Consider the following 16,548-nt stretch of genomic DNA (forward strand, 5'->3'; position numbering starts at 1 on the left):
GAGAAATATTTCAGTATGTACTTCTAAACCATAAGGCCACTTTCACTCCAAAGAAGAGATTTTACAATAATTTCTTAATTTCATAAATAGCCAGTATGTGTTCCCATAATTGGAGAACTAGGATCCCACATGCCTCAGGCAACTGGGCCTACATACCGCAACTGCTGGGCCCACATGCCTGAACTAGAGAAAAGCCTGTGTGCTGCAGCCAGGAGCCCCTGTACCAGAACAAAAGATCACGCATGCTGCAACTAAGGGCTGATGCAGGCAAAATAATAAATACATAATTTAAAAATAATAATAACTGAAAAGAAAAGCTATAGCTGATTCTTTTTTTTATTCCTGGGATCCCTTACCCTATCTGCTAATATTATCAGTCGTTAGTTTAGTTATTTATCTTAAAATATTGTGTGTCACAACAGTAAAAAATGTTCTTTGTCACTTACATCATACTCAGGTATTTAACTGTGCATTTTAAAGTCCTTTGTCATGTATAGACGGTTATTATTGTATTCTGATGCTTTTGCAAAAGTGCTTCATCTTCCAGAAGATTCATAGTAGGACTTTGGGACAAGTACATGTTTCTGATAACTTTCAGATTATACTGCTGAATTTGGTAAGAAATGAAAGATTCCTAATGGAAAATCTGATGGCATCATAAAACTATTAACAAAAGAATTTCTTGCTGAGTGAACTGGTAAATACAGTTATATTAAATTTCATGCTTTTTTGTCTGGAATATTATTGATTTTGATCTGTGTTTTCCAGATATAAGGAAACCCTTCCCCTCATGCTAATTATGATTTAAAAGCAATTTGGTAAATTACACCTCTATGAGTAGAGTTGAAACACTTATCCTTTCTGTCTACCTGATTCATCCAGAAATCAGAAGCTCTTACGTTCTGAACAGCCTTATCAGGCAAACAAGAAAGGCTGCCTCCTGGCAAGTGCAGGAATCTGGGGGACCTCTAGAAGAAAGAAATTCATCCAGCCCTTGGCATGGCTTTCCTGGCCTTGAGAGGCCTATTAAAAGTTCAGTCTCAGAACTTTTGAAAAGTTCTGAAAAAGAACTTATGAAAAGTTCCAATTCAGCCAGTGTAAAAAACCCTATGTAATCAGTTAACTGGACTTATTTATAAGCAGATTAGTCTCAATTTAGTTGTATGTAAAAGTGAGGATAATTTTAGAGAGAATAGGTTATATTTCAATGGCTATTAAATTCTAGTTCTGTTAATTAAGGTCTGTATTTACTCTCTAAGACTCACCTCCCAGATTACTCAACTCCTAGATGTATAACAGTATGTCTTTGAGTTCTGCAGGAACAAGGCCCTCACCCCCCAGGTTGAAGACGGTAACATGAGGCTGAGCGCGAGTCCCGGAACACCACGTTTCTTGACCACCAGCCGATTACAAGCAAGTCACACAATCTCCAGCCCTCATCGTAAAGTTTGTGCTTAAAAACTCTTCCCCTCAAACCACCAGGGAATTCAGGTCCTTTGAGCTTGGGTGGCCTGGTCTCCCTGCTTGTGTGTGTGCTCAGTCGCTCGGTCGTGTCCAACTCTTTGCTACACCATGGACTGTAGCCTGCCAGGCTCTTCTGTCCATGGAGTTCTCCAGGCAAGAATACTGGAGTGGGTTGCCATTTCCTACTTCAGAGGATCTTCTTGATGCAGGGATCAAAGCCGTGTCTCCAGCATCTCCTGCACTGGCAGACGGATTCCATACCACTGCGCCACCTGGGAAGCCTGTAAACCTTTCTCTGCTCTAAACTCTGACATTTCAGTTTGTTTAGTCGGTGTCTTGGGACAACAGTAAGTAGCCTGAAAAATGTTGCTGAGGTACAAATCCACTTTGACCTTCAGTTACCACCATTTATGACTGAAAGGTTTCACTCTCCAGAACCATCTGTTAACAAGTCTCTGAGGACAAAGACTCCATGACCTGCTTGATCTGCCTGACTAATAGCAGAGCCTGGTACCTAGTAATTGCTCAATCCATATATGTTGAATCAATATCATGTAGCCTATAAATCCTTCACAGTACTTGCTGAGTTGACTTCAATAATGCAGTACCAATTCAGGTTATTTCAATAAAAACCAAGTCTGACACCCCTAAGGCACAAGAGTCTTACCTTTACAGACTACTTTCCATAAACTTCCAGATGTCTTCCTTTAAAAACGCCCGTCTCTTACTAAAAGTCCACACAAGTACTTCCATCAAAATTTGTTCAACTCTGAATCCCTTAGCTGTTCACCTGAAACCATCACAACATTGTTTGCTAATCAACTGTACCCCAGTACAAAATAAAAAGTTTTAAGAAGCACAAAGAAAACCCCAAATATGATTTAAAAAAAAATTTTGTTCAACTCTGTCAAGCAGGTAATTGCTTCTGCAACAGCTAGATCAGCTGTCTACTATAGCATCCATTGGTTGGGATTCATGATATTACTCTGTTTATGCCTGTCTCATTTACTGGGCTGTGAGCTTCTGGAACTTGGCTGTCTGGTTCACTCTTTACCCAAACAAGTGGCTATATGCATAAGGATAGTCATAATGAAAATGCTGGTTTGTGCACATAGTCGGAGCAATCCATGTCCAGGAAGATTTGTGCTCTATTTGTAGGGTATATATTTATTTAAATTCACACATTTTAAATCTTTGAATTCCCTAATCAGTTCATATCAACTCTGTGTATGAGTAAGATGAGTAGCTCCAATTTACTAAGGAAACTGACGCAGAAGGTCAAAGCTTAAATAAATCCAAGGTTACCCAGGGAAGAGACTGAACACCCTGGTTAATATCAGCTGTGACCGGCGGGAGGCGCGCCGGAGGCCTTTTGGACTCTTTCGGCCACCGTAACCGGGTCTTCTCTCCGCTACCTTTATTTATGCGCCTGCGCGCTGCGGGAGCGCCGTCCATTTCTCCATCAGCCTGGAAGGACGTTGCGGTTGAGGTGAGTCGTGTGCCTACTGCCTCCCTTGTTTGGATGCCTCGCCTGCTGCCTCCCGCTGCCGGTCTGCCTCTCTAGCCGTTACTCTGCATCTCTAGGGTCGGGAAACCTCGGAACTCTGGCCTGTGTCGACCCCAGCTTCCCGGCGTTGCGGCCTCTTCGGGGAGGGTCTCTCGGGGACCCCGGCTGTGCTGAGGGGCGTGAGAGGGGACTTGAGGAGCCGCCAGGCTTCTGAGGCAGCCGGCCCGGCCCCGGGGACCGCTGCGTATCTTACCGCGGCAAGCGTGACCTTGGCGGCGTCCTTTGACCTGTCCGATCCCGGTGTTTTCACCTGCAGGAAGGGAGTGGTTTCCTCCTCATCCGGGCCCCAGGAGTCTCTGTCGGCTTTGTGATCACGTTTGTGGTTGGGGTTGGGAAGCTGGAGGGGGGGCCCGTGGCTCGAGGGCGGGGTCGGGCCTCCCGCAGCCCCTTCGCGCGCGCACGGCCTTCCCACCCCGCGCGGGCAGCGCTTGCCGAGGGCCCGGAGGACCTGCTGGGGTCCCGCCCGGGTGTTAGTCCTGACTGCGTGACTTTAAAATGGTTCCTTAACCTTCGTGCGTCCGGGTTTTCTCAGTAAAACGGGAAAACACTTGTCTCACGGGATTAAATGAGTTGGTGGTAGGGTTGTTTGCACTTGTGCTATCAGTCTAGAGCCAGTGCTGATTTTTCCTGTAATTCGGAGAGGTCTGTGTCGTTCTTGTTCTCCGGTTACTGTTGGGCCGCAGTCGGCTTGCTTGTTTGGGGGTGGGGGGGTGGTCGTTCAGTGTGTGAAAGGGAAAAAGATGAAGTCACTAAACCCGTAAAGATCTTAGCTTTGGGTAGAGGAGTTGGTCCAGTATTCTGCTTGTGTCCCTCTAGGTACTAAAATGTATTATGCAGAAGAGTTCTAAGAGCTGTTTCTTATAATTCTAGCCGCCGAGAAGGAGAACTACCATGTCCACTGCTTTGGCAAAACCTCAGATGCGTGGCCTCTTGGCCAAACGTCTGCGATTTCATATTGTTGGAGCATTCATGGTCTCTCTGGGGTTTGCAACTTTCTATAAGGTATGTATGTTTTATTTTTACTTTGTGCTCACGGTCCAGAAATGTTTTAAATTTGAAAATGTATTTTATTTTCATAGATAGTTCATTGAATCTTTTAAAGAAATTCCCTCTTTAGGGTGCTCCCTTCTTTTTACCTTTCTCCACCCACCTCAGTGTGATGGGGACAGTATCTCTTATTCCCCAGATAGCTTGTCTTTCATCTTTAAATGAGCTTAATTTGGTAGGACTGCCATAACAAAATACCACAAAGTGGGTGGCTTCTACAATAGAAAAAATGTTTTGAGGCTAAAAATCCAAGATCAAGATGGCTGTGGGGGACTTACTTCCCTGACCATCCAGTGTTTAAGACTTCCAGTCTTAAACAGCCCCCAAGCTTCCAGTGCAGGGGGCATGGGTTCTATTCCTGGTTGGGGAACTAAGATCCCACCTGCCACAAGTGTGGCCAAAAAAAAGAAAAAAAACTGTGTGGTTGATTTCTTCTGCTGCCTTTCTGCTTGTCTTTGTAGATGACTGTCTTCTCCCTCATCACATAGTCCTGTATGTGATAATATGTTTCTGTCTGAATTTTCTCCTCCTATAAGGATGCTCGTCATATTAGATTAGGATCCATCCTAAAAAGTTCATTTTAACTTAGTTACTTCTTTGTTGTTTAGTTGCTATGTCACATGCAACTTATGTGACCCTGCCAGGCTCCTCTGTCCGTGGGATTTCCCAGGCAGGAATACTGGAATGCATTGCTCTTTCCTTCTCCAGGGGATCTTCCGGGCTCAGGGATTGAACCCTGGTGAATTCTTTACCACGGAGCCACTAGGAAAGCCCTAATTACTTCTTTAAGGGCCTTAATAAAATAATAGGATTCAAGGTGAATGCAGACTTGGTGATTTATGTTGTCTTTAGATATTGTTTCTCATAATCTAAAAATTAAACCCTGAATGTGATTGTTACCTTTTAGTTTGCTGTGGCTGAACGAAGAAAGAAGGCATATGCAGATTTCTACAGAAATTATGATTCCATGAAAGATTTTGAGGAGATGAGGAAGGCTGGTATTTTTCAGAGTGCAAAGTGATTTGGAATATAAAGGTAATATGGTTATTTGAAGTTACTGTTTAAAAATTTTCAGTTGTGGCAATATACATAAAATATACAGTCTTAATTATGTACAGTTCCGTATTGTCAAGTACCTTTACACTGTTGCACAGCTAGTCTTAAGAACTCTTCATCTTGCAAATGGGTATCCATTCTGTACCCATTGAGTATTTCCCCCTTCCCCTGGCAGTCACCACTCTTCTTTCTGTCTAGGTACCTCGTGTGAAGTGGAATAATGGCTTATTTCATTTAATGTAATGTCCTCAAGGTTTATTCATTACAGCTGTGTGAGAATTTTCTTCCTTGTTAAGGCTGAGTAGTCCATATCTGTGTACCACATTTGTTTAATCACTCATCTGTTAATGAGCTTGGATTCCTTACATGCCTTTTGGCTCTCGTGAGTAATGCTGCTGCTGTGTGTGCATCTCTCTCTGATACCCTGCTTTTAATACTATTTTGAGTGTATACTCAGAAGTGGAGTTGCTAAATGTTCTGGTTTAAAATTTTTAAGGAACCACCATACTCTTAAATAGCGGCTGCACTATTTTACACGTCACCAGCTTTTTGTGTGCAAGGGTCGCAGTTACTCCACGTCCTTGCCAACACTTATTTTCTGGATTTTTGATAGTAGCCATCCTGATAAGTGTTAGGTACTGTTTTCTTTTGGTCTTCATTTGTATTTCCCTAATGGTTAATGATGTTGAGCATCTTTTCCCATGCTTGTTAGCTGTTTGTGTATCTTTGGAGAAATGTCTACGCACGTCTTTTGCCCATTTTTAATCGGATAGTTTTTTGTTGAGTTGTAGGAGTTACTTAAAAGCCCCTATCTGATATGATTTAAATATTTTCTCCCATTCTGTAATTGCCTTCTCAGTCTGTTAATTATGTCTTTTGATGCACAGACATTTGAAATTCTGAGTCTGATTTATATAATTTTTCTTTTGTTGTCTGTACTTTTGCTGTCATATTTAAGAAATCATTGACAAATTCGCTGTCATAAAGCATTATTTTTTATCTAAAGTTTTATAGTTTTATTAGCTCTTACCTTTAGGTCTTTGATGTATTTTGAGTTAATTTTTGGATATGATGTTAAGGAAATGGTTTGCTTCATTCTTTTGCATGTGAATATCCAGTTTTCCGAACACCATCTGTTGAGAAAACTTTTCTTTTCCCATTAATTTTAGTACCTTTGGTGTTTTTCTCTATATGCGAGGGTTTATTTTGGTGCCGTATGCAATTGCATTAGTTTATATTTCCATCTTTATGCCGATACTACACTCATGATTACAATACCTTATTATAGTAGGTTTTGAAATCAGGAAGTGTTAGTCCTCCAGTGTTGCTGTCCTTTTCAAGATTGTTTTGGCTGTTCATGGTCTCATTGATAATTCACATGAATTTTAGGATGGATTTTCCTATTTCTCAGTGCTGTTGGGATTTTGATAGGAATTACATTATATTTATAGACCACTTTGGGTAGTGTGAACATCTTGATAGTTACAAGTATTCTAGGTCATGAACACAAGATGTGTTTCCATTTATTTGTGTCTTTAATTTCAGCAATGTTATATATTTTTCAGTATATAAGTCTTTTGCCTCCTTGTTGAAGTTTATTCCTAAGAATTGTAGTTTAATGCTAATATAATTAAGGTTGTTTTATTAATTTGTTTTTCTGATTATTCATTGTTAGTGAATAGAAGAAACACAACTGATTTTGTGTGATTACATATCCTGCAGCTTTGCTTAGTTTATTCTAACAGTTTTGTTTCTGTGGGGGGGGGGGGGGGGATGAGAGATCCATGGATCAATCTTTGAGGGTTTTCTGCATATAAGATTAGATAATCTGCAGATAGCTTTACTTCTCCCTTTCCAATTTGGATGTCATTTCTTTTCTTCCCTAATTTCCCTGGCTAGGATTTCCAGTACTGTGTTGAAGAGAAGTGGCAAAAATGCACATCCTTGTTTTTTTTTGCCCTGACCTTAGAGGAGAAACTTTTAAGTCTTTTACCATTGAGTATATTAGCTGTGGGTTTCTCATATATCACCTTTATTCTGCTGAGGTAGTTTTTCTTCCTATTCTTTGAATTTTTTTTTTAAATCATGGAAAGCTATTACATTTTTTAAATGCTTTCTTGAATCAGTTGAGATGATTATGTGACTTTTTTGTCCTGCGGTGTGTTATATTTTTCATATGTTGAATCATCCTTGGCCATGGTGTGTAATCCTTTTAATGAACTGCTGAATTGTTGGCTAGTATTTTATGAGGGATTTTTGCATCTATATTTGGGATATTGCTCTGTAGCTTTCTAGTATTTGTCTGTTTTTAATATATTTGATGGTCTCACAGAATGTGTTTTTTTAAATTATTTTATTTTTGGCTGTGCTAGGTCTTTGTTGCTAAGTGGGCTTCTCTCTTGCTGCTCTGAGCGGGGGCTTCTCTTGGCAGGGGCGCCTCTTGCTGGCAGCGCACAGGCCTCAGTAGTTGTGGCCGTGGACTCAGTCCTCGCGGCTCCCAGGCTCCAGAGCACAGGCCCAGTGGCTGCAGTGCGCGGGCGTAGTTGCTTTGCAGCATGTGGGATCCTCCCGGATTAGGGATTAGACCTGTGTCTCTTCACTGGCAGGTGGATTCTTTGCCACTGAGCCACCAGGGAAGCCCCAAATGTTTTGTATTTTTAAATAAGATGGTAAGTCAGATGTGGCCGTGAATATGAGAGACACAGGAAAACATGAAGGGCAGTCTCTCCCCCATACACATGTTTAAGATGTCTTTAATATATAGAAAGTTAAAAAATACATAGAGTGAATTTGAAAGTGTTCCCCTCTCCAGTTTTGTGGAAGAGCTTGAGGAGGATTGGGGTTAACTGTTTTTTAAATGTTTGGTAGAATTTACCTGTGAAGCCATCTTATCCCAGCCTTTTCTTTGTTGAGTGGTTTTTGATTGTGGATTTAATCTTACTTAAAGTCTGTTAAAATTATCTATTTATTTCTTGGTGTGTTTATAGTAATCTATTTCCTATGGGCTTTGGTTTAGTTTGCTTTCCTTTTCAACCTTTTAAGGTGTAAACTTAGGTTGTTATTTGATTTGATCTTTTAAACTTCTCTTCTTAAACCTACTTTGACTCATTGGTGGTTGGAGAGTATGTTGTTTAATCTCAACTTATTTGTGAATTTTCTGTTTTCCTGCAGTTCAGTTCAGTCGCTCAGTTGTGTCCGACTGTGACCCCATGGACTGCAGCATGCCAGGCCTCCCTGTCCATCACCAGCTCCTGGAGTTTACTCAAACTCATGTCCATCGAGTCGGTGATGCCATCCAGCCATCTCATCCTCTGTCGCCCCCTTTTCCTGCCTTCAATCTTTTCCAGCATCAGGGTCTTTTCCAGTGAGTCAGTTCTTCGCATCAGGTGGCCAAAGTATTGGACTTTCAGCTTCAGCATCAGTCCGTCCAATGAATATTCAGGACTGATTTCCTTTAGGATGGACTGGTTGGACCTCCTTGCAGTCCAAGGGACTCTCAAAGACTTCTTCAACACCACAGTTCAAAAGCATCAATTCTTCAGTGCTCAGCTTTCTTTAATAGTCCAACTCTCATCCATACATGACTACTGGAAAAACCATAGCGTTGACTAGATGGACCTTTGTTGGTAAAGTCAAGTCTCTGCTTTTTAATATGCTGTCTAGGTTGGTCATAACTTTCCTTCCAAGGAGTAACCATCTTTTAATTTCATGGCTGCAGTCACCATCTGCAGTGATTTTTGGAGCCCCCAAAAATAAAGTCTTGTCACTGTTTCCCCATCTATTTCCCATGAAGTGATGGGACCAGATGCTATGATCTTAGTTTTCTGCATGTTGAGCTTTAAGCCAACTTTTTCACTCCTCTTTCATCAACAGGCTCTTTAGTAGTTCTTCGCTTTCTGCCATAAGGGTGGTATCATCTGCATATGTGAGGTTATTGATGCTTCTCTTGGCGATCTTTGATTCCAGCTTGGGCTTCATTCAGCCCAGTATTTCTCATGATGTACTCTGCATATAAGTTAAATAAGGGTGATAGTATAAAGCCTTGACGTACTCCTTTTCCTATTTGGAACCAGTTTGCTGTTGCATGTCCAGTTGTAACTGTATGCTTCCTGACCTGCATACAGATTTCTCAACAGGCAGGTCAGGTGGTCTGGTATTCCCATCTCTTTCAGAATTTTCCACAGTTTGTTGTGATCCATGCAGTCAAAGGCATTGGCATAGTCAGTAAAACAGAAATAGATGTTTTTCTGGAACTCTCTTGCTTTTTCGATGATCCGACGGATGTTGGCAATTTGATCTCTGGTTCCTCTGCCTTTTCTAAATCCAGCTTGAACATATGGAAGTTCACGGTTCATGTATTTTTGAAGCCTGGCTTGGAGAATTTTGAGCATTACTTTACTAGCATGTGAGATGAGTGCAATTGTGTGGTAGTTTGAGCATTCTTTGGCATTGCCTTTCTTTGGGATTCGAATGAAAACTGACCTTTTCCAGTCCTCTGGCCACAGCTGAGGTTTCCAGATTTGCTGGCATATTGAGTACAGCACTTCACAGAATCATCATTTAGGATTTGAAAGAGCTCAACTGGAATTCCATCACCTCCACTAGCTTTGTTTGTAGTAATGCTTCCTAAGGCCCACTTGACTTCACATTCCAGGATGTCTGGCTCTAGGTGACTGATCACACCATTTTGATTATCTGAGTTGTTAAGATCTTTTTTGTATAGTTCTTCTGTGTATTCTTGCCATCTCAATATCTTCTGCTTCTGTTAGCTCCATACCATTTCTTTCCTTTATTGACCCCATCTTTGCATGAAATGTTCCCTTGGTATCTCTGTTCCTTCTGTTAGGATTTCTAGTTTCATCCATTGTGACCAGCAAAGATACTTCATGTGATTTTAGTCTTAAAAATCTGTTGTTCTGTGCCCTAATATGGAAATTAATCCAGTTATGCTTAAGAAAAAGTATATGTATTCTGATGTTGGGTAGAATGATCTGTATCTGTCTCTTAGATCTGATTGGCCTGTAGTGTTCAAGTCCTCTTATTTTCTTAATGATCTTCTGTCTGGTCATTTCAGTTACAGCCATTATTGAAAGTATTGGGTTTGCCAAAGAGTTTGTTTAGGTTTTCTGTAAGATTTTACGAAGAAACCTGAACGAACGTTTTGGCCAGTTTAATATTCTAAGTTGCCTACTATTACGTAGAGCTGTCTATTTCTCCCTTCAATTCTGTTAGTGTTTGCTTCATATATTTCCAGGCTCTTATGTTTGTGTATATATAATCTGCCTTCTTGGTGAACTGACCCTGCCATTTTAAAATGTCCTTTGTGTTTATAGCATTTTTTGCCTTAGTCTATTTTGTCTGCTAACAGTATAGCCACTCTTGCTCTTTAGATTGCTGTCTGTATGGAATCTCTTTTCATCCTTAATTTCACAACTGTGTGTATCTTTGGATCTAAAGTGAATCTTTCGTAGATATCTCATAGTTGGACCTCAATCTATGACTTTTGATGGGGACGTTTAAACCAACCTGTTGTTATAATCTGTTTTGAATTGCTGATAACACACATACAAAAATGTAATCACATAAAATATTTCTTTTACAACCCTGCACCCCTACTTTGTTACAATTGTCACAGATGGCATTTTTAGATACTGTGTATTTTTGGATATTGTGCCCATTAACACAGATGTCTTTTTTTTTTTTTTTAGTGCTTTTGTCTTTTAAATACTACAAAGTTAAAAGTGGGGATACGAAACATGATTAACACTGGCTTTTATATTTATTCAACTATTTACCTTTGCCAGGGAACTTTATATTTCAGTATGGCTTTGAGTTACTATTGTAATTTTCAAATTGAACAATTCTCCTTGCAAATCTAGTAGTAATGAACTCCTTATCCTTTAGCTTTTGTTTATCTGGGAGTGTCTTAATTTCTTCCTGATTTTCGAAGGACATTTTCCTGGTTTTTCCTGAGAAGTCCATTGATAACCTTACAGAAGCTTCATTACAGACAGTGAATCAATTTTTTCTTATTGCTTTCAGGATTCATTGTCTTTGGTTTTTGCCAGTTGGATTATATAATGTGTCTTGATGTTGGGAGACTTTGGGTTCATCTTACTTCCAAGTAATATATTTGTATATACATTTCTTTCCTCAGATTTGTAAAGTTTTTGGCCATTCTTTCTTCACATAAATTCTCTGTCCCTTCATGCACTTCCATAATACCAATGTTGGTTTTTTTGATGGTGTCTCATAAGTCCCTTAAATGCAGTCATCATTGTCATCAGTATTCTGAGATAAAGATAGAAATAGTCCCTTGGGAAGCCCTCAAACAACCCAGAACATTGTGTGCAAGGTCTGTTCTTTTCCTTCTCCCCTGAAGTGTTTGAAACCTTTTATGGTTTGTTATTTGGATGTCCATAGGTGACTTAGTGGCTTTCCAGAGATTCTGGTTTGGGTGGTCAAGGTCCACTGCCTCATGGACAGTATGAGTTAAGATTCTGTGTCTAAAATTCAAGGATAATTTTGAATATAAATAACTTTTGCCTAGTGTTAGATTCAATTCTGTTACATTCCATTTCTGTAGTTGCTTATATTAAGGAAGTATCTGAATCACAGATAGATACATGTATTAAAGTAGCCACAATTTAATATATGTAATACATAATAGTAGAAAAACAAGTTTATTCCCAGTGGTTGGAAAACTGATGGGAATTGTAACTTCCATCATGGACTGTTATGTCCACTAGAATTGATAATTACAAACTAACAGGAATTACTAAAATAGAAAACCAGGAATGTTTTATGGAAAGGGTGATCTGTGTTAAAAGTGCATAAGAAAAAAGGCTGAAGGTAAAAAGATGAAGAAAATACTAGTTTTTTTGTGTGTGGAATCTTAACACTGCTGTTTTCTTGTACCTTTGAAATTTTCAAAACTTTCACAGTGTGTATGCTTTTCATAATCAGATGTTAACAGGCTGATTTTTTAAATACATGTTTTTTTACCTTTTACTTATAAGAAGTTGATTGCTTAAGAAACAATAAAAAGAGGAACAGATTTGGAGACAAGAATAGAAATGTTTAGAACAGATGGGCTGCTGCTTTTTAAAAACAGTATGGCTATGAGAAGGGAACGGACAGGGTGGGCTTGAAGAAAAAAAGGTAGAACTTGGTAAAGGAAAGCCAGAAACCCCATAAAAAGATGCGAATGCCCCAAATGGAAAAGAGGTTGGACAGGAAGGTTAGGGAACATGGGGGAGAATGGACCTGGAGCCCAGGCAGCCTGAGTGGGGCTGCTCCTGGACTAAGGGTGAATGAGCAAAACGTGGCCCGCATTGGTGGCAGTAGCGCTCAGGGGATCCAGGGTGGCGAGGTATTAAGAGAGTGATTGTCATTAACTTGGTCACTCTGTTTTTCTCTGCAGAATTTCTTGGATTGAGTTCCATGGAAGTTTGTCACTTTCCTGTGTTCCTGAACTATGAAACTATGACTATCTGGGGTGAGAAATAGTCTCTCAATAAATAAACAATTAACAAATACTGTGGACACTGTCTTTGTTCAGTTATTCTTACCGACGTGTAGAGTTTGGGGTACTTGGATTAGAATTGGTCAGGGATTTTTAACTTTATGAATCTTATGAAGGTAACTTTAAATACTGATTAAAATTTTTACTGTTTTAGGACATTTTTGACTCTTCTCACATTTTGTCCATTTCACTGAGATACTCCCTGGGCCATGGGTTTAAAGGGTCTGCATGAACCTACATGACTACTATACTGTGGGTTCTTAAAAGGAACAGAGGCTGTCTTTCCAATAAAATGTGTTTGGACTTCATTGTTATCGGATTACCCTACTGGATCCAGCCATTGGACAGATGTAATAGGTAAATTTAAGGTTCTTTATTCAGTATCACTTTATTGAATGCCTATATGTATGTACAATATGGGATACACAGAAAAAGTTATTTAATTGGAACTGAGGTTGAGTAATGTCTACTAATTTGGAGTGTGGTAACATTTTTCAGAGGAGGACTTAGGACCTTTCTCTCCTTTAGTAATTGTTTTTGTTGTGATCAAAAGAGCTTTAAGAATTAAGTGTTACTTTAGCGAAAACTAACTAACTGAATCCCCAGTTCTTTTATTAGGTTAACAAATTTTCTTAACTTGTGCAGAGTTCTTGAGTTCCAATAATGTAAGCTGTAATGAACCCAGGTTATCAGTGAAAACCTGCATTTTAAGAACCCACGTTTATGTATGATCAGTAATTCAAGAGTTTGTTTTATTTTAAACAATTTCATATAACAATTAGTAGTAGTATGCAAAATTATCATAAAAGATACAAGACTTAATACATATTTACAAGCTTAAAAATAGTTACTCTTGTTGACAAAACTGTCACTTTCCTAAATGAGTATGATACAGCAAAGTAATGGGGGAGCCATTTTTTTCACATTCAGCCGAAATTGTCCATTAACAGTAAACAACTATGCAGTGATCTCTTATGCCCAATAATATGTGAGGCTTAAGTTAAAGTGGACATTTGAAATTGAAATTCCTTAGCATCTCATAATTGTAGGTATCAGGTTGTAGGTCCAAGTTTGGATGTAATGAGTAAAAATGTGTTTTAGTTGGAGTATCAAATTCTTACTGAATGCTAAGGGTATATATGTGGTGACCCAGGATCTTGAGCCAAATCCATCTTTTAAAGACAAAAGAAAATCACGGGAATATCTTTATGCTGGATCAAGCTAAGTCATCAAAATGGACTATTGTTAAGGTTAATGTTGGGGTCCTTGACTTGGCTAAGGCGTTAGGGTGAGTCCTTCCATAAAAGCACCCAGTAGTGGGAGTTCCCCAGTAGTGTTTTGCTTATGGAACTAAAGAAACTCACCTGAGCTCCTGGGCCTGTTTTTAGCAGTAGACAAGAAAGATTTCCTTGCCTTACAAAACAAATTAGACATTTTTCCAAAATGTAGCTGCAGAAGTCATCAGTAAAATTTCAGTAAAAGTTTACAGTAGGAATGTACATGGCAGCTTTCACTTAAAATAGCATGATGTTTAAATAACAGATTTAACAAGTTAAACAGTAAGATCCTAAGCATTGAATTTCATTTAATGCTAAACTTCTGCAGACGAGGGTGTTAGGCAAAGATGGTGTCTCATTCTAAAAAGAGATGCAACAGGGGATGAAGTTTACATCTGTTTCCAACGCCTGACTACAGAGTTGATGATCTTAATTAAAGTCAAAATTTTAGCAAAAAGAGCAAAAAGGAATGTATTTTCAATACATGATAAGATTAAAAATAGGATTCTCTGTACTGTCCCCCAACAGGAAAGGACTAAGTTTTTTAATCACTCAATTTTGAAGTATCTTAGTTGTAGGAAAAAGGAAGAATTTGAATTAGTTTTAGAAGAAAGTTACTGTAACTATAGAACAGTGGTTTTGTTTCCACAATAGATGTTAAAAGCTCCTTAGGTTTCTTTTTCAAAAATAAATTGCACAAGCAGCAGTCAACACCGTGGAGGGGACTCAAGGGAACCCTTTCCTCAGGGCTTTATTTTTCACCATGGTAAATTTACTAATGAAAACTTGGGCAAAATGTGGATCAACCATATAATGGTACGTTTTCACAGTGGAGGGGAGCGGTTCCACGGCCACGGCAGGCCATGGTGTGGGCACGGAGGAGCAGCTGGGGGCCAGGTGGCGCGAGGTCTTCGTGATGTAGTCCACGAGTCTGTTGTACTGCTGCTCTGACAGTCTCTCTCGAGCTCCATCCACCTGCGACCCAAAAAAAGTTTTCAGTTGCCAACCCTCTTAAGGACACTTCCATAACAAGATTATTCCTTCTCTCGCCTTGATACACTGGATGTTGTGCCTTTTAGGTTATCTAATAAAGCCACTGAATAAGCGTTTGCTGTTGTGTAAAAGTCCCATGTTTGAAGATGATTTGGGATTATTTAACTCTCACTCTTAAAAACATCTGTCACTGCTCTCTGCTAGCCTAGTCCAGGAACAAAGAAGAAAAGTATCTTTCCTTTGCTTCAATCTAATCAACATTAAATCCTGAGATAAAAGCTCTGCTTGTCTCTGGAAACCTCTCCAGACAGTACCTCTTTCAAACCAGTGGCTTTGGACAGAGCATTAAAAAAAGAAATACCTTTTGAACTGTAACATTTTTTACTTTTATAAATATGAGGATTTAAAGCCAGAGAAAATTTAAAAAAAAAAAAAAAATGGGCAGAGGAAGGGGAAATTTTTATGGAAAAGAGGGAGGATGCAAAGTACATTTATGGTTCATAAAAGTCTGGCTCATCTTCAGTGGAACTCAAATAGAAGAACTGGTATACTACCTAAATTCTTAAGAGAGATTTTCTCAGAAAGCACCCATCAAAGGCAAGTGGAGCTATAAATTCCCCCCATCCTGAAATTCTGTAGCTGTTTACTGTGTAAATCAAGTGGAGTGGGACCTTTTCAGTGTAAGCCACTGGTCTCTGGGAATCAGGTAGCCACTGACCTCTCCATGGTCTTTACCTACCAAATGTTGGCAAGACTACTCTGGAAGACTTATAAACATTTTAATGAGGACATTTTAGTTCTTGAAATAGTAGTAAAGAATTTATATATTTCTGTGTAGGGCACAGAGACAGTGCAGCCAAGGATGTCTTAAAAGCAGCAGAAAGCCAGTGGGATGGTAAAGAGAGGTCTGCCTGCCAGAAAAATAAGTAGGGCATCCATTAGAGTTCAGTCTCATATTTTTAAATTTGGGAAAGAAAGGCCCCCAAAGATTCACTGACAGATGAAAGCTGTGCACCACCAGGCAAAAGCCAGCACTCTGATGATATCACTTGATGGGTCAGGATTCAGCTGGGAAGCTTCGCACACACAAGAGTCGTAATTGCTCCTCCTGAGCAGCAGCACAGGAAAACCCATGTTGTGAAAGGAACACGGCCAAGGAATAAACTGACCTTCTGACTCATTTTGAGCCTCTCATAAGGGATTTCAATAACGTGCCAGGCATATTAAGCAATTATTACCCTAAAAATGGCTGCATTTAACTAAGAAAAGCAAATGCTGCTTTAAAAAAAAAAAATCCTGCTGTTATTTGAATATACTGAATGATGTCATCTACAAATTAATTCCTTCCAAAATTCAAAGGAGCTATGTTTCCTAGCATCTAGAGCAAAATCCCAGAAAAGCCATTTCATGTAAAGGTTTTAAGACACTCTCTAGTTTTCACTGGAAGACAGTGGGTAGGCTTCCCAGCCCAGCTTTAGGCCCGGGGCTTAGGTTGGGCGTGGCCACTGAGGGAAAGGCACGCCAGCACTGCTGAGTGACCCCCACTCCCATTTTGAAAAGACTGGATTAGAGCACTATTAAGGAAGCATCTACGGTCTCGAAAAAATTTTTTTTTTTGC

General features: G+C 39.6%; 2 protein-coding genes across 9 annotated transcripts in view; one reads left to right on the forward strand and one right to left on the reverse strand.

Annotated features, from left to right (window-relative positions):
* Positions 1–2,802: 2,802 nt before the first annotated feature.
* LOC122679493 (cytochrome c oxidase subunit 6C) lies at positions 2,803–12,672 on the forward strand. The gene is made up of 4 exons (XM_043880245.1): positions 2,803–2,953; positions 3,902–4,033; positions 4,986–5,113; positions 12,558–12,672. Exons 1-3 carry the CDS (start codon positions 2,888–2,890, stop codon positions 5,097–5,099), a joined length of 312 nt encoding a protein of 103 aa, XP_043736180.1. The 5' UTR covers positions 2,803–2,887; the 3' UTR covers positions 5,100–5,113; positions 12,558–12,672.
* Positions 12,673–13,385: 713 nt separating this feature from the next.
* VPS13B (vacuolar protein sorting 13 homolog B) overlaps positions 13,386–16,548 on the reverse strand; it is a 775,932-nt gene continuing 772,769 nt past the window's right edge. For all 8 annotated transcript variants that reach the window (XM_043880234.1, XM_043880239.1, XM_043880237.1 and 5 more), the window contains one exon: positions 13,386–14,911. In XM_043880234.1, the coding sequence (XP_043736169.1) occupies positions 14,663–14,911 (249 nt within the window). In that variant the 3' untranslated portion in view covers positions 13,386–14,662. The remainder of the gene's footprint in view (positions 14,912–16,548) is intronic.

The sequence above is a fragment of the Cervus elaphus genome, chromosome 21, assembly GCF_910594005.1.
Source record: "Cervus elaphus chromosome 21, mCerEla1.1, whole genome shotgun sequence".
Classification (NCBI taxonomy): Eukaryota; Metazoa; Chordata; class Mammalia; order Artiodactyla; family Cervidae; genus Cervus; species Cervus elaphus.